Raw genomic sequence first — 24,885 nt, forward strand, 5'->3', positions numbered from 1 at the left:
ATAGCAACAAGTCTAAGGAGTGCCATGTCTGTGGATTCCATCTGGAGAACGAAATTCATGTCCTCTTTTTCTGCCCAGGGTATCAGGGTGCACGTAGACACTGGCTAATTCCAATCTGTAGAAACCTAGGTTTCACCCAGTGTCTACATGCATTTAGAGTGCTAAAATATGACACGCACCCCCAGATTGTGTTTGCAGTTTTGCGCTTTTTTTCATGCGATGTGGATTAGGCGCAGGAAATTGGGTATTGGCAGTGTTTAGTATGTTTTCTATTTTTGTATTTTAAATTAATGAGATGTTCGATAATGAATTTCTTGTTTAATTCTGTCTTACGGTGTCTATAGTATTGCAATCTTAACTATTTTCTACAAACTCTATTTTAAAAGTAGACATATTTATTATTTTATTATCTGTACTGTTTGTATTTTTATGACTTTTATGGTCCTTTGAGGCCGAAATAAAGTTATCGAACGATGGCATAAAAACTACAATCTTTAAAAAGTAGGTGGTCCACAATTACAAAGGTTTTGCCCCATATTGTCTACAAGAGACAGGCGACTAGTCACTGTTCAAGACAGGCTCCTCTACTGTCACCAGTACCCGCTCGCCTCCAAGCAGCCCTGAGAGCCTACCGAAATCAGTATAGAGTACTCATATCAAAACCTGATACAGGCTGGATATCAGCCTTTACAATGCTGGGCATTACCCAGCAAGCCTTTACCCTGCGGCCATTACAACACGTTGACCTTTGGAGCACATTTTAATATCAAGCAGGGCTTTACAGTCCATGCCTTTACCTCACAATGAGGATGTTAAGTCTGATATTCTTCCATATATTTATTAATGGATTTTCTTTCACTGAAAGAACTAAGGTGAAAGTGATATTATAATTAGGTAAAAATGTCAGTTACAACATAAGATTTTAAACAAAAAACATATATTCACAAGTTACAGTTAACTGAAATAACTACAACTAGCGCCGTGAAGTATCTATAACTCGAGCCTTCGCCACGACATGTTTGATGACAGCATTGACAACATCACTAATGACATCTGGTACTTCATGTAGGTATAGCTGGATTCCCTGGTATAATCAACTGCACAATTTGGCAACTTGTCCCACTCAAGGTCTGTGAAAAAGTTTTCCACAATGACAAGATCCCTCACAGCATGAATGTATAGGCAGTCTGCGACTATAATATGGAATTAGCTCCACTCAGCATCTTGTCTCCGTGACAGCGAATAAGTACAGGGAGCTGGGACACTGAACATCCATATTTGACTTTGCACCAACCCCATATAGTCAACTAGTTCCACGTGGAATCAATCGGAGTCCCCATTAAGTGTGAGGACGGCAAATGGATGACACTAACTCTGTCCCATTGCATGAATGATGGCAACAAGATTTACTAGATGGATAAATGTTAATATAGTAATTACTAACTAAGATCTGCAGTAGCATAAGCATTTGTTCATGTTGCCATGTGAATATTTAGCAGTTCAGATTGGCTCTAACTTTTGGAAAGGAAGCCCATTATGGTGGCAGCAGCTAGGCTCTACAATCTCAGCACTTGCTAAGTAAACTTGAAAGACAAGATTTCCACAGCGGACCACACGGAAAAAGCACCTACACCTTCAAGAGTCCCAAGTAATATTAGATTTGCTGTGCTGAACACCTCCAAGACATGCTGTGGTTGGGTCCCACTGGATTCCCATTTTGAAGACACGTGGAGGCAGCACCAAAGTCGAAGTAATATGCAGAAGCGAGAAGTGGTATATAAAAATATTGTTCTTTTTATTACTTTTTTTCTTTTGCAAAGTGCACAAAAATAGCCAACGCGTTTCGCTCCCCAGGATTGGGAGCTTCGTCAGGGCTGAAACCAAAGGTGAGAATATATACATATACATTGTTTTTGTGCACTTTGCAAAAGAAAAAAACTAATAAAAAGAACAATATTTTTATATACCACTTCTCGCTTCTGCATATTACTTCGACTTTGGTGCTGCCTCCACGTGTCTTCAAACTTGCTAAGTAAACTTGTCTAGTAAGTCCTCCACCAGTAATGATCTTTGCGACAAAAGCTGTAATGAATGAATTGTCCCGAAAGCAATTATAAGGGTATAATCAACAAGGCTTTTGTGTATATATTAGTTAATTTGGTATCAATTTCTTACAGAAGCTGGGTACCTAGGTGGCACTGATCCATTGGTGTCTTTTTTTCCTTGTAGTTTTATATAGCACAAAGCTGGCCCAAGGGAGTTAGAGCACTTTACATGAGCACCAGAATGTGTTACTTTTTTTTTTTTAATTCTCAAAACAAGTCGAGTTAAGTGATTTGATCAGGATAACATGCTTTTGGGCCAAGGCCTGGCTTCGACGCTGGTTCCCGATTTACATATGTTGCCGCTCTAGCCACAAGGACACATATCCTGGCTGGAGCAATAGGACACTAATTGTTGCTTTGTATCACACACTACAGGCCTACTATTGTAATGGACCATAGTGCTCTGTCTCAGGCACTAATATGATACACCAGGCTGACGAGTTGGGTGGCTTGCATGATGTCCTGGATGTGAAATAAGGACACCAAAGTGGTTCAAGGTGATAGATAAACATAAAATACTTCTCAATTCCACTTCTTTCCATGAGCATCGATTAGGGCTTGGCTGTGAAAAGCACCTAGATACTGTTTAGACAGCAGTGTTCGGCAATGACTTAACAGGACTTCTATTTTTTATATTGACATATATTGACCGCTCAATGAGGAAATTGGGGCCCATGAATTTGAAATCATACACCCCTCTAATCCATGCTAAATAGCAGTGACCAAAGAGGACAAAGCTGCAGAGTTTGAATCCATCAAATTCCAGCATAAAAGACTGACAGTATTCCCAGCACAGCGACGAAGAAGGAGGGAAAACTGAGCCCATCTCTGCCAAAGTACCTATAACAAAGCAATCACTGGGTTGATTTGAGGGGAAAGTTAAAAACAACAAAAGTAAATTACCAACTGCAGGATTGCAGAAACATTTCACTGTGTTATTCACTGTTCTGTAGCAGCTTCATTTGAAATGCAACAGAAAATGTCAGTTTTTGGGAATGCTTGGAGGAAGAAGCAAGGAATACTGTAGGATACAGCAGAGAATGTTTTGCCATCATGTCCTCCTGGAGGGATATGGCAAAACCAGTGAAAGTTGCTGAAGACTTCACATTGGCCACAAAAAGAAGGGATGGTCGAGTGACTACCTGAGGGATTTATAAGGGTCACACCTTAATAAGAAGACAGGAAGGGATCCAGCAAGGCAAGTATTCTCCATATCTTGGATCTGTGTTCGGAGACCAAGCAAAAAAAGAGAAGAGCTCTGCAGGAGGGCCGTAGAAAAGTTGGACAAAAATTTTAGTGCCATAACCTTTTATTATACTGAACCCTAAGCTTAGGAACTACCCATCTGCAATTTTTTTAACTTGATTAGTTACTGTGATTATATCCCTATTGTTTGCCAAATCCCAATTTTTTGTTTATTAGTTTTTAACATGGTAAAGATGTCTAGCTTTTAAATGTTTTTAATGTATTTATGATATTAGATGGTAGGTTTTACGGCGTAATTTGTACCTGATCACAAAAGTTGTATAACTATTTCTGTCCACTGTCTATTTCACCTGCTCTATTGGATTACTTGTTATGTACAAAATTTATTTTAAACTGTTTCTTTTATGGCTAAAAATAGCCGAAATAAAGACTAACGAACGAAATAAATAAATAGTGTAAACTTTACAAGTAGAAGACATACACCTTTACCTAGCCAGACATAGCATTGAACTTCTAAATAGGTATGAACTGGACACAGATGGACAGTTGACGAGTTACTGTTCGAGAAACCAGATAGAATGGATTGAAAATCATAAACTAGAGACTGACTGAGGAGGGATTTTCAGATTACTAAAACCTGTGGGCCAAAACGAGTGTTGAATGTGGGACAGCTAGAAAACGTATATGGCAGATGAAGGTACCTTGTGCATTACATGCATTTCTCTTGCTCTTTATATTCATTTACTAACCATTTTAATACCATCAACAAAGTTTGAATACAAAAAGGGCATGCATTTTGCATTAGGCAATATTGATTCAGCAAAGACAGTCTTAAAGGTTTCTGAACAATATAAAAAGTCATAGTACATATAATGAGGTGAATATTACAACAGCTGACATGACTGAAAATTCTAAATGATCAGGGTTCCAATTAGCGAACTCGGTCATTAACAAAAGCAATAAATCTCATAATAAATATATATCTTTTAAAACATAATAATAAAAACCATAGCAAACAAATATCATTAAAGCTATATTACCTGTTTAATCTGCTCAGTTTCTACGCCTTGCACAGCCATGCTTTATTCCGTTTTCCTATTCTGGGGGGAAAAACTGAGAGGTCACACCATGTATGTCAACACACAAACTACTTGCATCAGAAATTGTACGGATGATAACAAAAGTTACCTTTCCTAGTGAACATCTCACTGTAAATGTGTGTGAACATGAAACCTCTGATTAATGGCAATTTGGAATAGGTCTCGCATTAATTAAGTTTGAACTATTGGCATTGCTAAATATTGCAACACCAATTGCAACAAAAGTCTATAAATTGTAAGCCAAAAAAAATGTGTATTTATTTTTGTAGCAATGGTGGCATGCTGCGCTTTTGATGAATATGTTTAAAAGTAAAGTGCGCCATACTGCGATTGCTACAATAGTTAATTATGGATGCGTTAACAATTGATGTGTGCACTGATGGCTGGTGGTGTGTGTGCCTGTAGAAATTGTGCACTGATGGCCGGTGGTGTGTGTCCCTGGTGGAAGTGTGCACTGCCGGCTGGTGGTGTGTATGACTGGTGGAAGCGTGCACTGACCGCTGGTGGTGTATGCCTGGTGGAAGCGTGCACTGATGGCTGGTGGTGTTTGTGCCCGGTGAAAGAGTGCACTGATGGTGTGGTTGTGTGTGTGTGTGTGGTTGTGTGTGTGTGGTTGTGTGTGTGTGGTTGTGTGTGTGTGTGGTTGTGTGCATGGTTGTGTGTGCTGGAGTTTGGTTGTGTGTTGTGTTTCTGGTTGTGTGTGGTTGTGTGTGGTTATGTGTATGTGTGGTTGTGTGTGTGTGGTTGTGTGTGCTTGTGGTTGTGTGTGTGTGTGGTTGTGTGTGTGTGTGGTTGTGTGTGTGTGTGGTTGTGTGTTGGTGCTCTGAGCTCTGCATGTTACTCAGTTCCCTGTCCAATAGGGACTAAATACAGTTATCGGCAAGAGGAGAGGGCGGCCATGTGTTTGCACATCAGCATGTGAAGTCAGCCAGTAGGCTGGCATTTGTTCGTTACAGCGTGTGGGCGTGGCAGTCTGCATTAGAGAAACGGCCTTGGGACGCACCCATTCGAGTCCAAGAATGGGCTCATTCTAAGTGCAGTCTGATGCTCAATTGCAGTTGATCCCTAATCTCATAGTGGCATAATGTCTAAGTCATCTTTAGGCATTAAAAGTGTTCTCGGAGGAGGAGCTTGGCGGGCATCCGAGATGGCCGCGTGAGCACAGCGCTCTCCGGACCCCCGCCACTCCCGGCATGATATCCTGAACATATCCTGATTCTTCACGAGGATTTGTATAGAGGACACTGGGCTGATCTTCCCGTGGTTTTTGGAATTTGATTTGGACCAGGGGCGCCGAAGATACGACGATTCAAACTTTCGGGGTCCACCCTTGAGGTGCGCCCGGGTCTGGGTGAGGCACTGTGGCCGTCTCTGAGTTGAACAACAGCGGCAGGGGGATTCGACTCGTGGGTCCCCCTCTTAAGTTTCGGTTTCGATTCTGCCTCAGACTGAGACACCAGGCAGAGGAGTCTGGCCCTTGCTGGGTCCAGTGCACGAAACTGCTGTTGTGCCTTTGGCTGGTTTATTGTCCTTCTGGGCTGGTTCACACTTGGTGGTACCCTCGCCGCTGCTTTTTGGTCCCAACGCCTTACTCTCCTGCGTCCATTTCCATCGGATCGAGTGTGTCCCCTGGGACGCGGTTTCCAACATGGCGGGCAGAGGGGACCGAGAGACACGGAAGACCAAAACGCCCCTGCGCGGGGGCCCGGTCCAGTCTAACGTTATGGACCGATACACCCATTCGAGGGGGTCCCCTGGAGCCGCCTTGCCTGGCCCGAGTGCGGTTGACCACACTGTGGACTCGTCGACGGAGCCGTCCTTGCAGGACATCATGGGCGCCATTTCTGGCATGAAGGAAACAATAGGCCAACAGTATGAAGCTTTGGCCCACAAAATCGACACCGTGGCCATTGATGTGAACTTGATTCGGGCCGACCTATATAAAACCAATGAGAAGGTGAAGTCATTGGATCTCAAGTCATCCAGCCTCACGGCCGACGTCTCGGAGATACAGACGGAGATTGGCAATCTCCGGAGGGTGAACGATTTCATGACCCGGCGCTTGGAGGACTTTGAAAACAGGGCACGGCGTTGTAACGTGCGTGTGGTTGGCGTTCCGGAAAATCCAGACCCGCATTCCGTTGATCTCCTGGTCGAGGACCTGATTCAGAACTACCTCTCTCCGTCTGGGTTGAGTAAATTCTTTGCAGTGGAACGTGCCCACCGTGTACCGGGCGGCCAGGGCAAACCGGGCGCCCCGCCGAGGCCTATTGTTGCGAAACGCTTTCACTATAGGGACCGGGACGCTATCCTGCAGGCATCGCGTGTGAAGGGCCCGGTGGCCTTTGAGAATGCCACGGTGAACTTCTACCCGGACTTTTCTCAGTTGGTGCAGAAACAGCGTATGGGCTTCCGTGGAGTCAAGAAGCGTCTCCGGGACATGGGACTGCGCTACGCTATGCTTTTCCCGACCAGGCTGCGAGTTGAGTACGATGACCGGACCTTTTTCTTTGATCGGCCTGAGTCAGTGAATGACTGGCTAGACTCTCTGCCGGACCGACCTCCTGGGACTGAGCCTGCCGAACACCCGGGTGGTGCCGAGGGTGGTATAGAGAGCTGAACTGCTTGTCTATGCCCGGGTCTCCGTATAGTGTAACTTCTTCTGGGATTTTATGCCTAAGTGCCTCTATTTTCTGTGTGTTCTCCTCGTTATTTGTCTTGTCCGGGGTGGCGGGTGGGACAGGGCCTTTCCTCCTCCGGGGTCTTTTTGTAGAATGGGGGTTCTCGGGCGACAGGCACACTGCATGTTGGGGTGGCTCTTTAGCTTCTTGCAGGGGTGCAGGGTGGGGGGTGTTTTCTGGGTCGTTGGGGGGTGGGTTGATGGGAAGTTTGATATTTGTGTTTTGTTTTTTCAAGGCGATTCTATTTTACTAATGATGTTTTCTATGTCATGCTCATTGGGGGGGGGGTTTCGGCATCACTGTGTGGGATGGGGGTAGCGGGTTGAGGTTTATTTCGTGGAATGTCAATGGTCTGGGAGATCGTATAAAGCGGGGTGTGGTGTTGCAATGTCTACAACGCTTGTCTCCTGATATTGTTTTTCTACAAGAGACTCATCTGGTGGGCAATACATGTCGTGCGATGAATAGGTGGGGCTATCGCCTCGTCGCACATTCGGGGTTTACCACGGGTTCCAGGGGGGTGGGTATCCTTGTTCGGGCTTCCCTCCCCCTGGCAATTGATGATGTGATCCTTGATGATCGGGGGCGTTACGCCGTCCTCGTGGGGCGCTGTGAGGGTCGGACCCTTTCCCTGTTTGCCGTTTATGTGCCCCCCGGTCTACAGACCTCTACCTTTTCCGATTTGGGCCGAGTGTTGTTGAGCCTCCCTGATAGTACTCTTTTCATAGCAGGTGACTTTAATTCTGTGTTCTCCGGTCTACATGATCGTCACCCCCCTAGGGACACTCCTTCGGCCCAACAATGGCTGGGTGGGTTTCTAGATACTTTTGGTTTGGTGGATTGTTGGAGACTCATGCACCCGACTCAGCTTCAATACACTTTCCATTCCGGGGCCCATGGGAGTCTGTCTAGACTGGATTATTTCCTGATGCCTGCGGCGCAGTCGTCGGCTGTTCGGGAGATTAGACACCTCCCCCGGGGCATCTCTGACCATTCTCCGCTTTGGCTTTGTTTTGAGGTGGGGGTGGAGGCGGCGGGCCGGGTGGCTCCTATCAATCCATGGTACCTCTCCTCCCCCGAGACCCGTGGCCTCTTGATTAAATCGTTGGACAATTACTTTCTAGACAACGAGGGGTCTGTCTCCTCTGCGGTGTCCCTGTGGGAGGCCTTTAAGACAGTGATCCGCGGGCAGGCCCTTTCCCTTATTGCTGAATCCAAAAAGGCGAGGAATCGGGAGGTGGTGGACCTTGAGAGGGAAATTGTTGAGATAGAGGCTGACCTGGAGTCAGATGTTACTCCTGGTAAGCTCCACGCCCTGGGTCTGAAACAATTTGCTTATAGGTCTCTGGTTACGGACGTGGCTAAAGTGATGTTTCGGGAGCAACAGGGCCGTTTGTATGATGTGGGAGACAAAGCGGGTAAATTGCTGGCGTGGTTGGACAAGAAGGAAAGGGCGAATCGTGTGGTACCAGTGATTCAGACTTTGAATGGTGTGAGAGTGACTGACCCGGTTGGAATAGTGGAATGTTTTGCGGACTATTTTCGTGTGGTTTATTCCCCTGTGTCTGAACGGGATGTTGATGACTCTCGCCTCTTGTTGCGCGATATAGCTCTCCCCTGTGTCTCCGATTTAGACCGAGTCTCTTTGGAATCTCCTTTCTCTACGGACGAGATAGCGACTGCCATTCGCTCACTCCGTTCGGGCAAGGCTTTGGGCCCGAATGGGTTGCCAATTGAGTTGTACAAGCTATGTCCTGATAAGGTGGCGCCCTATCTTCGTACCATGTTTTTGGAGTCCCGGGATCGGGGTATTCTCCCATATGATCAGCGTCTGGCTACGATCGTTGTTATTCCCAAAGACGGAAAACCCCGGGACCTTTGTTCGTCTTATAGGCCCATTTCCCTGTTGAATGTTGAACCCAAGGTTCTGGCTAAGCTCCTGGCTACCCGCCTCCTGGCGGTTATCAGTAGCTTGGTTCATCCGGATCAATCCGGATTTATCCCGCATCGCAACACGGCTCTTAACCTACGTCATCTCCACGGAGCCATTGCGAGGGCGGGGCTTCTGACGGAGCCGGCCATTTTGGCTTCGCTGGATGCCTCGATGGCCTTTGATACAGTAGAATGGCCCTATCTTTGGGCGGCTCTTGAGAAATTTGGTTTCGGCCCTGGGTTTACTGGTTGGGTGAAATTGTTATACGCCGAACCCTTGGCGCAGGTTGTGGTCAACGGTCGAGTTTCTGTCCCCTTTTGCCTTGGTAGGGGGACCCGACAGGGGTGCCCCTTGTCTCCGTTGCTTTTTGCGCTTGCCTTGGAGCCGTTAGCTGCGTGGCTTCGATGGGAACCTTCACTCAAAGGGATCCGTTGGTCACCAGATTTTGAAGACCGCGTCTCGCTATACGCGGATGACATTCTTCTTTATCTTACTTCTCAGCGCAAATCTTTAAATGTCTTATTTGATGTTCTCACTTCGTTTGGCGCTAACTCTGGTCTGGTTATTAATTGGGCTAAGTCCTGTGTGTATGTTCTCTCGGGTGTTCTGCCCCCATTGCCGGACAGATTTCCTATTCAGGTTGTCCAGTCTGGCTTCAAATATTTGGGGGTCTTTATTACGCTGGACTCTTCACTCCGGTTCGAGCGTAATCTCCTCCCCCCGCTTCTTAGACTGCGACGGGATGTGGCCCGCTGGCGTAAGTTACCCCTGTCTCCTCTGGGCAGGGCTGCCCTTTTTAAAATGATGTCTTTGCCACGATTCCTATACGCACTTCAGAATTTCTATGACGACGTTCCCGCGACCTATTTCCGAGAGATCGAGAGTCTCCAAAGGCAACTGATTTGGGACGGGCGTCCACGTATCGCCCTTGCGAAACTTACCATCCCTTGGTATGATGGGGGCATGGCGCTCCCTGATATCAAAAGATATTACTGGGCAACCCAGCTGTCTGCCATTAATCATGCAATGTATTCCCCGGGTCGGGATCCGGCTTTCGAAATGGATAGACTCCAGCTCCCGGGAGGGGATTTTAATAGAGCGCTTTATTCCAGATCGGCTGGGCGCCATCTCACGGGCCCGTCCAGAATCGCAGTCAGTGTGTGGCGCGCCGCGACTGTGAGTCTGGGATGGGAGAATCGACTGACAATGGCAACTCCGCTTTATGCTTCCGAACGTTTGGGATGTCTCTGGTCTACTAAGGGCTTTGACCGCTGGGATATGATTGGGATATGTAAAGTGGGTGATGTCTGTGTGAAAGGTGTAGTGAAGTCCTTCGAGGCCCTTCAGGCCGAATATGACTTGAATGATAGAGAATTTTTTCGATATCTGCAGGTCCGACATGCTCTGGCCTCTGTTCTGATTCCTGGTGTGACCCTGCCCGAGTCCTCCCCCCTCGAGGATCGCATACTGGATGGTCACCTTCCCGATAGCACTATATCCCTGATTTACAAGAAACTGATTAATAATCGCTCTGACTTACTGCTCCGACTTAGGGAGGTTTGGGTCGGTGACGGGCTGGAATTGGATGACGAAGATTGGCAATCGGCACTCTCTTCTCCGAAAGAGGTCGCCATCCCCGCCCGTCTCCATTTGGTTCAGCTTAAGATCCTCCACCGGGTGTATGTCACTGGTCCGCGTCTGGTAGTGATGGGTTTTTCCCCGGATGGTTTATGCAAACGTGGTTGTGGGATGTGTGCTACATTTCTGCATATTATTTGGGAATGCCCTGCGGTGGCGGCTTACTGGACTGAGGTGCTTGCGGTGAGGACTGTGGTGACTGGGATTGCCCTGCGGCCTGAGGCCCGACGATGCCTGTTGAATGTGTGGGAACCCACCGACTATTCTGTGGCCCAGACCAGATGGGCGACCTTGGGATACATGGTCGCAAAGCGGGACATTGCGCAACTCTGGGGCGCCTCTAGACCTCCCGATGTTTCGGTGTGGGAGGATAACATGGACTGGTCCATGTTCCGCGAGAAGACCGTCTATGTAGCTAGGGGCAGGCCCAGGGCGTGGACGAAGATTTGGGGTCAGTGGAATGACTATCGTGGCAATATTTGTACTCCTCCCTTGGTTGACGCACCCGATATTACCCTGTCCCCCTAGGCTGATGTTCCCGAAATCTCTCATGCTGTTCTGTGATTTTCCTATCCTCCCTGCTGTCCCCCCCCCCACCTTGCTGAGTCCCATTGATTGTGCTTTCGTGTTCCTGATTAGTAGCTTCCCCTCCGCCTTCTGGGCTGACTTTGATTAGTATGCATTCGCCTTTTTCTAGTTCGTTGTTTTTTGTGTGTATAAAACGGAAAATTGCTGTGTCCTGTCCGATACTTTGAGTAACAGTTGGAGTTTGATTTATGTCTGATCACGGGAGTGATCGTATGCTTCTTACGTTGTGCTTTACAGTTAGCGGCCAGCCCGTGTGGTTGTAGGCCCATCTTTGTAACTCTTATTTGATTGCTCAATAAAAGTTTTTAATCCACAAAAAAAAAAAAAAAAGTGTTCTCATTTTAAAAGTGGCATGGTTACAATGTTCAGAATGTTATGTGTATATTATCCCAATATTCTACATATGTCGGTCACACAATGGTAACGTGTTTATAGTGACAAGCAGAAACAAGCGGGTTGGGCAGGCGAGTGCAGTGGGGGGGCGGGGGAGGCGAGCCTTTAAAGGAATGCAGAGTCTGCAGGGGGCACACAATGTAAAACTAGGCTTCCAGGTGGCTTTTGTTTATCTCAAATTACTCTGGCACCTTAAAGTTAACAGAGGATGTGGCGTACTGGCTGGAGCGGCCAACCTTGAAGCTGGGGGGGACTGGGTTGGAGCTTCGACCGAAGTCTCACATTCTAAAATTAACAAATTACTTAATCTCTCCGTGCCTAAAAAATATCAATGTGTCTGTCTGAAATGCAACGAGTGGTCCAGTGACACCTTCGGCTTGACTTCGCGCTTTAAAAAAAACTGCCCAAAAAAGGGGGTATTGTCGTGCCTAGTTCCCGATGCCTCGCCGTGAGCATTGTTTGCAGTTCTGAGGGGAGGGGGGCGGCTTGAGTGGGGCGTCCGGTTGTTTGGAGTTGGAAGGTTCACCTCAAGACTGTGTCCGCCCGAAGGCAGATCCCCCCCCCCCCGACAGAGAAGGACCGCACAGGACAGAATTAGCAACTGAAAACATTTAACCCGTGAATTATTAAGTTCGAGAGCACATTTTTACTTTGCAGAAGGGGTCTATAGAGTGAATGTGTGTAAGGGGGGGCTTCACATGAAATGTTTTCAAGACCACTGCTGTAGGATAATGTGAGGGTCCCGACGGCATGGACAGGCTTAACTTGTGAAGTAGTGTGTTCTATGGGGGAAGTGAGGGGTGTTAGACAGGCACAATGACCATACCTGTTAAACCAATATACCCATGAAACACAGACAGTGAGCCGGTTCCCAGATGTTACAGGAGTGGCAGGAAAGCAAACTATTGTCTAATCTGGTTACAAAAGTGCAGCAGAGTGTGGGCTGGACAGGCTGCACAAACACACGACGACCCCCCATGCCACACCAAAGAAGCCCGTGTGTCCATACTAATGGGCTCCTGGGCTGCCAGGCACTGGGCATCGCCAAGTCTATGTAGACTCTAATAAAACAACAAGACGACGTCACTGGAAGCCTAGCGAGTAGGGGGGAGGTGAGTAGTGCTTTGGGTAGAGGCTAGAGTGAACAAGCGATGCGCGCTCTGAGCTGGGGGAGGGCCATTAAAGGAAGGGGGCGGAGAGGAGCCTGTGAGAACTCGCGGCGGAGATCAAAGGAAGGGTGGGAGGGACATTGGCGAGCGAGCATATGGGGGGTGAGGGGATGTGCAGCCTGGTGAGCTGAATGCGTGTGGCAGCAGAGGCGAATAGCACGCACGAAGTGACTGGTGGCAAATGGAAGCTGTGCACAATTCGCGTGGTTGTGCTCACATGCACTGTACCCTATCCGCACTTTGGGTGCACTTTTGAAAGCCCTTACTTTAATCCAGCCAAAGCATCCCTAACATGATGGCATCAGCGAGACCTAAAAAGCAATAGAAAAACCAAGACAACAGAGTTCAGTGATCCAAATATGCTATAAGGATTCGAGGTAAATCATAAGTGTTGGATAACTTCTAAAAATACCCAGGTCAGATGCCATCTCAGTAAGAATGAGCCTCTTGCACTAACCAGCGGGATATGTTGGAACCAAGAAGCAAAATGACAAGAAATCTCAACTCATGATATCATCCACACCACCAATCAAATGCACAGAGCCAATCACCGTGTAGCAAGCATAAGCAGGAAGTGTGGCATTCTTTATGATCCCCCTGAAAACACGACTGAGGACGGTATTTTGAACCACCTGGAGTCTGTTGAGTGATGCTTCAGTGGCTGAGATTAGAAGGGCATTGCAGTAGACAAGGCGACCTACTACAAGAGCCTGTAGTAAAGTTTTCATGACTGTTAAAGGGAGGAAAGGAAAAGCCTTCCTCAGGAGACTCAATGTAAAGAAACAAGAGCTCACGGTGGCTGTAACTTGCACTTTCATAGAGAGTTTCTGGTCTAAATGCACGCCTAGATTTTTCACCACTGCTTTTGGAGTGGGGCGGTACCTAAATTAATAGGTCACCAATCTGGGGACCAGAGTAAGGGCGCCTCTCCGAAGAGCATAATTTCTGTTTTACAGGCATTTTAACTGGAGAAAGTTGTTTCTCATCCATTCTGAAATTGCATTCATACCTTCAGAGAAGGCCAACTGAGTATTAGCGAAATTTCTGTCAAATGCCATTTGGAGCTGGGTGTCATCCGCATAAGAAATAGGGATGAAACCTAAGTTCCTAAGAAGATCTGCAAGAGGGGCCATATAAATATTAAACAATGTGGGACTTAAGCAAGATCCCTGGGGTACACCTTTGGTCAGCTTTGATGTGGGAGGTTGTAAAGTGCCCAGATTAACAGTTTGAGTGTGGTTATTTAGAAAATTAGACAGCCACTGGTAAGCTTGATTTTGGATTCCAACATTTCTTAATCTGGATAGAAGAGTAGGGTGGGATATTGTGTCAAACGCTGCTGAAAGATCCAGCAGCACTAACAGTACTGTCTGTCAATTATCTAGGAAAAGTCAGAGGTTATCAGTGACTGCAATTAATGCTGTCTCCGTACTGAATCTGGGGCGGAAACCAGACTGGGAAGGATCAAAGCCTCCTATTGCTTCCATAAAGTCTGAAAGAGGTTTGTTCACATGTTTCTCCAGGAGTTTACTCAAGTAGGGTAGCCGGGAAATAGTTATTTTGCCACCAGCGAATGGCCTCTTTAATTCACTGAAGGTGGCCCCTGTTTTTCCTTGACTGCACTTCGAGATGCCCAGTTCCACACAGCTAGACTCAGCGTGCTCTGTCCCTTGAATTTACTTTGTCCTTCATTCTGACAGATTAATTGCGCCCTGATGAGATTCCAGGAAATCGCCAACTGGATTCGAAACGCGTCGGCTAGTTAGAAAGGATAAATTCGGAATTTAGCCCTTTTGACCAGCATTCGCTGGTGGCAAAATAACTCTCAAATTGTCTGTACTCCTTTCTCACTATTCTTTCTTCTACTACCTTCCTTAATGCTTTGTTAACTCATACATTTTTTTACACATGTTTAAATTGTTTTGTTTTGTTGTAGGGTTGTTTCAAACATTAGTTATTGATCACATTTCATGTATTTTTGTATAGTGTAAATATGTACAATAGATAAGTTTCTTTGTCTGTTTTGATGTACCTTCTTTGACAAATTTTGATAAAATTTAAAAAGTAGTTTGGTATAAATAAAAGTATCTTGTTGAATCCGACAGTGAGCGTTTTCAACTTCCCATAAATGTGGATCTAAATGTAGGTGGTTAGGCAATTTGTTGGTGTTTTTGCTTAAAATAAGGTCCAGCCTTCCCACCTGTCCTTAAGGGCCTAGCTCCTTTTGTTTCACTTCATCTTTTATGTCTAAGCAAAGTAGAGAGTGATCAGTCCAAGTAAGGGGGCGGGGAGCCTACCAATGTATGTTAGAGGCATTAGTCAGGACGAGATCTAAAGTGGGCCCCGCTAAATGGGTCGGTCCAGTGTTGATCTGCTTCAAACCGATGGATGCTAAGTCCGTCAGGAGCATAGAAGCATCTGCATTAGAGGAGACTTCACTATAGACATTAAAGTCTCCAAGTAGGAGAAAATTATTAGAGGAGATAATATGATAATATCCAATGCTGGTGTCGGATAACTTCCAACATTCTAGTCCACATATATAAAATTCAAGCCTGAAAGCAAACCTTCTCTGCACAGATGTCCATCACAGAAATTAGCTAATTCCCAAATGAATTAAAATGTGTAGTGAGTGATAAGCGAACACCTTCAACACAGATACTTATCCTCCCCTTGTTAGAAGGCGTTATCAAGCTTACAAGAAAAACTACAGTTGTAACCCTTCTACCAACCTAAAATCTGCTGTCAGGAGGCCATGAGCACCACTCCAGACAAACTGGCTTAAACCATACCCCCCTACCTAGCACTCGGAGCCCAAAAGCTCCCAGCAATGACCATTCAGAAGATTTCCACAACTTCACAAGCAATATGGTGTCTCACCAGAAAGACAAGATGGAGCTGCTTACAAATGATGGATAGGCCCAAATTGAAGGGTAAGTGGAGGTTGGTAGCCAAGAAATATGAAGTAAGCTGATTGGGAACTTGGAAAAATTATTTTGTGCCTTTTTTTTTTTTTTTACGAAGAAAGGGAGCTGGGATATTGAACGAGACGTAGAGGGGCAACATTGTTTTTTCAGTACAGGTAGTACCACGGTAGATGTGAATAATTGTGGTTACATTTCAGATAGGAAGGAGTGACTGAAAAAAGAGGTAATACAGAAAAGGATCTTGGAAGACAGTACTGATAGTTAATAGTTTGTGGAGGAAAGAGTTTAATGGACCAAATGATGGGTTAACTTATTTGAGATTAGGGATAAGATCCAGGTGTGAAATAGTAGAGGAATCACAGAGGAGAGAGGTTACAGGTAGTGGAGCCGAACAATGGAGAAGGTTGGGGTGGTAATTAAATTACTGATTGTGAGGGGCGAGCGACAAGGGTGTGGTGAGATTAGATCACCGATTGTGCATGAGAAAATTTGGCGGGGAGCAGTAGTGATAAGATGTTCTGCAAAAGAGTGTGAAGAAGGTTTTTATTAAGCAAACGTCAGGTCTGACCCAAGACCGCAGAGTAGTAGAGAGTATGTGTGAAAGCAACAGGGTCTATCAAAAAATGATAAGGGCCATGTTGAATTGGCTACAGTATTTTGGGGCATATTCTCAAGGATTCATCGCGGAGTTATCAGCACTTCATTGCAGCCAAAGTGGCGCTAACTGTATCGCCCCATTCGCAAGCTGGTGCTAACAGCCCATATCACCAGTTTACCTGCAATAGCAGCCGCAAAAAAACAAACATCGCCACAGATGACACCGGCAACGATCGCTAATGAGATGCAGAGTAGGCGTTCCCGTTCAAAAAACTGCAACACCATCACTCCGCAACATTCTCACAAAACAGGCGATAAGGCGTATTAGCTGCAGGAAATTAACACCTGCTCTGGCCTGGTGTAAAGTCGGACGACAGCCTGCACCAGAACAGGGAGCCCAGCCCAGAGCCACACCTGAAGAACAGCAGATGCCTTGGAGCTACTGATCATGCAGCTTGGAGCCCCAACAGGGACATAACACTCAACGCCACCACGCCCAGTCCCACCACCTCCACCCCGACCCCCCCCTCCCACCACAAAGGCAGCGCAGACAAAGACAGCGGACCTTCATGAAACGCACCAGCCTCACAGACTGAACACCGGAGAATGTCATTACCCACTACAGGCTCAAAAGGGCAACCATCCTCCGCATCCTAAACATCATTGCCCACAGGCTGATGGTACCAACACAGCGGACAACCAACATCCCTCCGCAGACAAAGCTGCTGGCTGTGCTGCACCTGTTGGCCTCTGGTACCTTCCAACCAACGACCGACAGAGTCAGAGGAGTCTCACAGCCAGCCCTATCCAGGTTCCTTACACCTGTACTGGATGCCATCATCAGCTTGGTATCCTAGTACCTATACTACCCCCACACTGCGCAGGAACAGCTGGAGACCAACAAGGCTTCTGCGCCATAGCTGGCTTCCCGCACATTTTGGGGGCAATTGACTGCACACATGTCCTACTTGTGCACTCCGCACAATTACCGCACACTCATTCCATCAATATGCAGCAAATAGTGGACCACCGGGGACTCTTCGCCAACGTCGTCGCCAACTACCCAGGCAGTGTGCATGATTCCTACATCTTCCGACAGTCCATCATCAACCTGAGCTTCCAGAATGGCACCTACGAAAATGCACTGCTCGTTGGTAAGTACCAAATGAACACACCACACACCCAAACTCCACAATTATGTAAATCACAACTCTGGGAATGCACACGTTACAAACTCACATACAACATGCCAAACAACATTCCCACACACCAGACACGACAGCACAACTTAATGTGGTAACATGGGCTGGCCATGTACATGAGCCAACAACGGCATGGCACCTAAGCCACACAATAACAGACTGTGGGGAAAGGTGGGAACCAGGCCTGTGCGAAGGAGGCAAGTGACCCAGGAATGAGAAGGTACACAATGCCAAGTGTGGCGTGGATATGCAGGACAGACTGCAGAATGCAGACCACACACATATATCCATGTCAACATACACCGCTGGTGTATGGAGTGTAGTGGACACAACCATGTCACCCCAGCCAGTAGGGAAGACCGCGGAAATGTAGCTTGTTACGTCCCCCCTGTAAGCGTGAGCGGAGTGGGCTGGCCTGGCATACGCTAGGCTAGCGCACGGGTGTGAATTAAAAGCACGTAGCTCTGGGCGTGGTTCTCTTCCGGAATGGCCAACGTGTCTGTCAGGGCGGCGCCTGTCACCCCGTCACGAGACCGACGCCGCGAGCGGTGTTGCCTGCGATCCTGTGACCCCGCTGCACCCCGGGCCGCAGGTCCCCGAACCCGTCTTGCCCGCCCCTGCGCACCCAGGCCTCACTGCTCACCTGCCGACACCGGCTTGTGTCACGGAGGGCCCAGCATGTGCCGGTGCAAGCTCCAAGGCCGAGGCCCGCGACCTTGGCAGCCTCCTCAGACCATCACAGCATCCGCGAGCAAGGCCCGCGGTACTCCTTTCACATTGACGTACTCCACCGGCATACACAGCTGACAAGTTGGTCACACATTTGGAACTGTGTCTTGATTACACAATGGCAGAGTACATATTTATGGCTGATTTTATGTCACTATACTCCGTTCAATGTGGTGCCACCAACTCTGTGCATAGCATTCTAACCATACGCGTCTGTGGGCCCTTGCTGAGTTCGGCCTCCGGCGTACACTGTGGTCATGTAGGTCACACATTTGGAACCGAGTCTTGATTTCGTCATGGCAGAGTTCACATCACAGTACGCAAGGAGTGGAGTAAGAGGAAGACGCGGTTCTGTCCGGCGGGAAAAAGGATCTCTGTTACGGAGGTGATCGAACACAACCAACAACTGCACTGGTGCCACTAACTCTGAACATCGCAAGCCAACGACACGTGGCTGTGGGCCACTGCTGACCGGTGCCTCCGGCACACACTGCGGTCAAGTAGGTCACACAATTGGAACTGAGTCTTGATCTCTTCATGGCTGAGTTCATATCATTGTACAGGCCTCATCACAGTCTGCATCTCCTTCCAGCTCTGGTGCCACTGACTCTGTGGTTGTACTTTGGTGGTGTCTGAGTCTATGGCCTGGGGGTTGTCTTCATCATCATGTAGCTGATACTGACATGGTGGTAAACAGGAGACTGTAGCATTCAACTACTCTATGTTGCCTGTTTCTGCTTGCTTCTGCCCTCTGCATCATGCCCTGGAAGGACAGCTTCCACTGTCCCCCATAACACTGCGCGACATTCTCCTTGGACATCAACGAGGACCCGCTCAGCTCTCGTGGTCCTACCTCAGTGCATCGCAAGTCACCGTCCCGAGGCGGTGTGCCTGTGCCGGCAACAGTGCATCCGGGGCCACTAACTCTGTGTAGCTCAAGTTATGGACCCTTGCTGTTTGAACTTTGAACTTCTGATTGTCTGATCACTGTTGTAGTTGTTGCCAGCACCAACTACCCACTGAGGGGTGGCTTACACTACCCAACACCCATCCAGTACAGGCGTCACTGGACATGTGACCCTGGCAATAAAAGAAACCGGGCGCAAGTGTCAGTAGCCACTTGCGCAAATCCTCTCAGTGTGTCTGTGTTGTCATTATGTATGCATGAGAGCCCCGGGCCATACCACATTACAATGTGCTGTGTACAGCGGGCGCAACCTTGTCACCTCAGGCAGTGGGGTAGACCTGGGACATGTAGCTGTGTCGTACCCCCCCTGTGAGCATAAGCGGAATGGACAGGCGAACTGCAATATAGCGTAGGGGTGTGGTAATTCAATACGTGATTCTGGGTGTGGTTAAGCTTAGGCCTTGCCAAGGAAGAAACTAATGTGTGTGTCTCTGTTGTAGTGTCGGTGCCACCAGTCACGCTACATTCAATGTTGCCATGTAGCATGGCCCCGGTGTGGTTGGCAGAGGGGTAAATGTGAGAGGTCAAGCCCGCTATCATACATGCCAACTGTTGTGTGTGGCGCTATTGCCGCAGCATAAGCCAAAGGTCTACCCTCAACCACATGGCAAGTTCAGATAGGCATGAACTCTACATCTGTGACCGCCCTGTCCTTACCATAGGCCTACACACACGTGGCCGCCCACCTTCAGCCACAACATCACTGTCATCAGGCTTGTGGACATGCGCAGACAGGCATGACAGTGGTGTGCCGTAGGTAAGCAAGTGATGCAACAGCTGTGCGCACACTAGTGAATAGGCTCGGGGGAGGGAGGAGCATCACTAAGGCTACTTAATACACATTGAGGCCGCTCATTTGCAACAAGCAGTACATGTCATAAAGGAATCACTGATTCACACATATCACACACCAATGTACCAGTGAGCCTGCCAACACATCATGTAGAACGAAGTATTGACTCATGTCTCTCTGCACTGTCACAGGTGATCAAGGTTATGCACTTTGTGCTTGGATGATGACAGCACTCTGAGCCCCGAACACACAGGCCCAGAGGCAGTACAATGCGGCCCACAAACGCACCAGGGGTATCGTGGAATGCACATTTGGCGTTTTGAAGTAATGTTTCAGGTGCCTGGACATCACAGGTGGAAGGTTTCTGTACAGCCCAGACATCGTGTGCAAGATGATGTGTTGCACAACATATGTGTACGCAGCAATGCCCCATGGACACAAGTGCCAGATGCACCGGACGATGATGAGGAAGATGAGGCAGGTGGACCACACCCCACTGCAGCCGCAGCAGGAATAGCCCGTAGGAACACCATCACTGACAATTTCTTCACATGAACACATCACATTGTGACAGTCCTTCGCAATCATGGGACAGTACAAAGTGACCACAGGCACAGCATGAGCAAATGAATGCATTCCAAGACACATTCCCTGGGTGCATGTCACTCCTCTGTACAAGCACATCACTCAGACAGGCGTGAGTGCGACATGTAGTGCTAGCAATTTTATGATTTCTTAATGGATGGCGGGTGTGTCACCTCTGTGCAGAGAGGCTGTTTAGGGTATCACATTTTCGACCTGCCAGTTACGTGTGTCACAGTTAGTACGGAATGCCACTCTTCGGCGTTTCACATGTTTCCCAAATCATTCCATTTTGGCTGTCATTTGTAACCTAAAGGTGACAACAGGGCTCCTTTGGGGTCATGTACCACAATGATGCAGGGATGCATCCTGTGACTCGAGTCCGACAACATGGGCAACATGTACGTATGTCAGTCACTGCACCTACATTCTGTCCATGCTTTCATTATTGATTGATCATGGATATGAAAAGTTTGTCTGCATAAGGCGTTAATTGTCCCTATGCAATGTGATGGGGAGATGCTGTTTCACAGTGTGTCCCATGTATGTTTCCGCATTGGTGCAGTTTACATGCAGACTGCATGTCAATGTGCATTGTGTCGGTGTGTGAAGAGATGCTTATTTGATGCGGGACAATGGTCATTTGTTCTACGTCACGGGTGTGGGGTGTGCTCGTACATTGTCATCTCACGTTTTTTTACCTCTGCTTTTCTGGTGCATTTTCCCGCCTGATGCGTGGGAATTGCAGGCCTGCCGCTGGTTATCGCTGAATTTTGTACTGCGATTGCCATCATCGCAACTTTTTTTGCGTTCGTGTTTTGCATTTTTGCGGCGTCGCGTTGACTTTATCGCGGACATTTGACGCGTTATCGTGGGCCTATCGCATGTTGTGAAGAGTTGCGTTAAGCTATGAGGTAATTATCATTGAGGTTATTGAGAATATCCCCCTTTGTGTGTTAAAGCAATGTGTAGGGAAGCAGGGATGGAATCAGAAGCATGTTATTTTTTGGGGGGACGGGAGAAGAGGTGATAGGAATGAAGACTGACCACATTATGCATAAGGTCAGAGGGGAAGCGATGAATGACAGGAGGAGAGAATCTTAATTTGCTAGAGATCATTATGACCGTTAGTGTAGCACCAGAATACTTGAGACACAGCTCTTCCTACCATCATGCATACAATGTGTCCAAAACATACATAACAAAGGCTCGACCACTTCAGTGCACAGGCGTAGTATCTTCAAAACTCACTCTTTTGAAGTGCTCATCAACCACTGGCCTCAAAAATGCTGGTGAAGTACGGCGTTTAAGAGGGTGATCCTGATAAGGACAATGGTGAACGAACAGTTCTCAGTTCCCTTGGGGCTGGTATGGGTTTGAAAAGTGTGTGACACCATTAAAGACTATGGAGTCGTTTTGTTTGTCACAGGTGAAAAAAATAGTAAAAATCGAATCACACCTACCCTAAATGCCGGTGAGGTGACCGGTATGAAAGCGCAGTGCTGTCATCTGACTTTTAGGGGTAGATAACAGCTCTATGTGGGTAAATATGGAGAACTGTCTAATGTCTCCAAAATGCTTTCTAACATAGAATGCCCTCTACAGAATATATACAACCTTGAGCCTGCCAGCACAAAACGTGCATCCAGAATTTTACTCATTTATGAGCCCTCAACTGTGGATATTATGCAATTAAAATTGTTTTTAAACGTGCACAACCACCTAAAAACATATTCTTCATGTGATGTGTCCTGTCATTGTCAGCAGGTGATTCTTTCAGGCTGTTTCTGCAACCAATGCGTTACGCTTACCAATCGTTTCAATCACAGTCAGTCACCTATATATACACTAAAGCAACCACGGCAAAGCTACTTTTCTACGTCGAGCGGTGCCAACTGCTAGAAGATTACAAGGGTTTTATCAGAATTGCAAGATCACTCCAAGCTGTAAAGCGGCGGCCCCACCATCGTGGTTTAGATCACCGGGTATCACATTGATGGTTTTCCCAACCTAAGATGGCAACCGCCAAGGACAGTCTGCGTCTACACATGCTATCATGTAGGTTGTCACGTGGGTATAAAGCGGGTGCTTGTGGCCATCCGCTCGTACCGGGCCTCGGCTATAACAATGTGATTTACACTGACTCTGCCTGGAGAACGTCTTCTCACCTGCAGCGATTCCGCATCCACAGACCACCAAGTCTTCCTGTTTTTTCAGAGCGACATAAGGCGCACTCGCTTCTGGGTAAGGGCAAGTCATCCAATGAAAAAATACAGCGTCTTGGTGCTCACGTTAGGAAAACCCGCCCACAGGCGGGAGGCGGTTACGTGCGCCGGAGAAGTAGTATCTGCAGACACACGCATGCGCCGGGGCTCAAACGCTAAATCGGGAAAGGGCGCCTGCATGTAAATGGTTGGGGGGCTCAGGGGAGGTTCCTGGATGCGTGGTTGGGGTCGGGGGCAGGAGGGTGGCTTGGCCGGGCAGGGTTGTTCTGTGGGGGGGCGGCCGAGGGCTTGCGGGCTGAACTGCCGACACGGGGTGATGGATGCGGGGTGCCGCGCAGACAGTGGCCCTCAACAATACGGGGAAGGAAATAAAAACGGCACGGAGGGTTCGGTGTCAAGGGGACCAGGATTAGGGGGGTGCTCTGTGTTAAGAATACAAAACTATTAAGGAGTTCTTAACTTCTTTATTGACAAACACGTTTGCTCCTAACATGGAGCGAAGCGGCAGTCAGCTCGGCGATCAGCTGGTAACTGTCATCTGTGACAGTTATCAGCTGGTGACCTCACTGCTGGAACGGTGTCCTCGCAGGGACACTGGGGAGCACATCTAGTAAGGTGTCCTAGGAGGGACACAAGTATTATGAACACAACACATCCCCCTCCTTTGGGGGTAATGGGAACAGTAGAAACAGATAGAGAACGTGGGGCTCCACTATCCACAAATGTAGTCCTTAAGTTTAGCAGGCGGTCCCAACAGTCTGCCGGTCCTGCTAATGTCCACTGGTCTCGCCAAGTCACAGGTTGGAATGACAGGTAGTCTGCGCCTTGCGCCTGCAGGTCTGGATGAAGGAACAGAACGGTCCGCTGGCTGGGTGTCTTCATGTATACCTTCATCGCTCCTGTCACCTGGGGTGGCAGGAAATTCAATGTCAGATTCAGTGTCAGAAAAATAAAGTCTTGCAGCACTCCCATTGTGTGCCCTGGATTGCCCTGTAGTGGCATCTAAAGGTGTGTTGTCCACTCTGGCGTTCCCAGGATGTTTTTGGGCCGACAGTGCAGAGAAATGCCAGACCTTCCCATCACTCAGGCGTGCGGAATTACAGTACACTTCACGGACGGTAAGAGGTTTGGTGTATCTCTCTTGACCCTTGCCGACATGTCCACTCCTTCTTACCTTTACCACATCGCCCGCCCTGATTTGCACAACCTTGCAACCGTGTTTCTTGTCATAGTAATTCTTACTCCTGGTTTGTGCTTGGGCCAGTTTTTCTTCCACCATTTCCGAAGACCAGTGTACTCTGCGGGCAGCCTTAACCCAACCCACATTGTCCTTTGTAAGTGGGGTCCGTCCGCGCATAAGTTCGAAAGGGCTGTGGCCAGTAGATTCACATGGTGTTATTCTGTAAGCCCACACTGTTTTCATTATTTCCTTTTTCCAATCCAGTAGGTTTGAGGTGGCTATCTGTATGATACCTTTTAGTACTCTGTTAAACCTCTCTACGGCACCATTTCCTGCTGGATGGTATATAGACGTTGTCTTGTGTTCAATGTGGTGCCATTCCATGTAGTCCTTGAACAGGTCTGAGGCGAACTGTGCGCCATTGTCACTTACTACTTTCTTTGGCAAACCTTCGCGCATGAAAGTGTCTTCCAAGAATTGGACCACGTGCTGTGAGTCTGCCTTTTTGGTGATTCTCACTTCAGGCCACTTAGTGTAGTGGTCAATTATTACAATTATATACTGCAGATCCTTCTCATCTGACACCGGTCCCATAATGTCTACTCCTATTCTTTCCCAAGGCATGGACGGGCTCTGTATTGGCTGCAGGGGTGGCCTGAAGGTCACTTGTGTTTTGTCAGCTTCCACACACAACTTGCAGTTCCTTACATTTCTTTCCACGTCTCGGCTGATACCCGGCCACCAATACATGTTTTTTACCCTGTTCTTACTTTTTGCGATGCCCAGATGACCCTCATGGCATACATCCAGTATCTTCTCCCGGACACTCATCGGCGGTACATATCTTCCGCTTCTCATGAGTAACCCGTC

The 24,885-nt window shown here is 47.7% G+C and overlaps 1 protein-coding gene across 2 annotated transcripts in view; it reads right to left on the reverse strand.

The window, feature by feature from the left end:
* The window catches only part of TIMM9 (translocase of inner mitochondrial membrane 9), a 43,817-nt gene extending 20,527 nt beyond the window's left edge, over positions 1-23,290 (reverse strand). The window contains exons 1-2 of one of the 2 annotated variants that reach the window (XM_078660375.1): positions 22,779-23,290; positions 4,352-4,411 (exon numbers count right to left, since the gene is read on the reverse strand). In XM_078660375.1, coding sequence (XP_078516501.1) covers positions 4,352-4,390 — 39 coding nt within the window. In that variant the 5' untranslated portion in view covers positions 4,391-4,411; positions 22,779-23,290. Of the gene's footprint in view, positions 1-4,351; positions 4,412-13,079; positions 13,103-22,778 lie in introns of those variants that run through there. The other variant, XM_078660376.1, reaches the window with a different exon arrangement.
* Positions 23,291-24,885: the final 1,595 nt, after the last annotated feature.

The sequence above is a fragment of the Lissotriton helveticus genome, chromosome 9 (genome assembly GCF_964261635.1).
Source record: "Lissotriton helveticus chromosome 9, aLisHel1.1, whole genome shotgun sequence".
Lineage (NCBI taxonomy): Eukaryota > Metazoa > Chordata > Amphibia > Caudata > Salamandridae > Lissotriton > Lissotriton helveticus.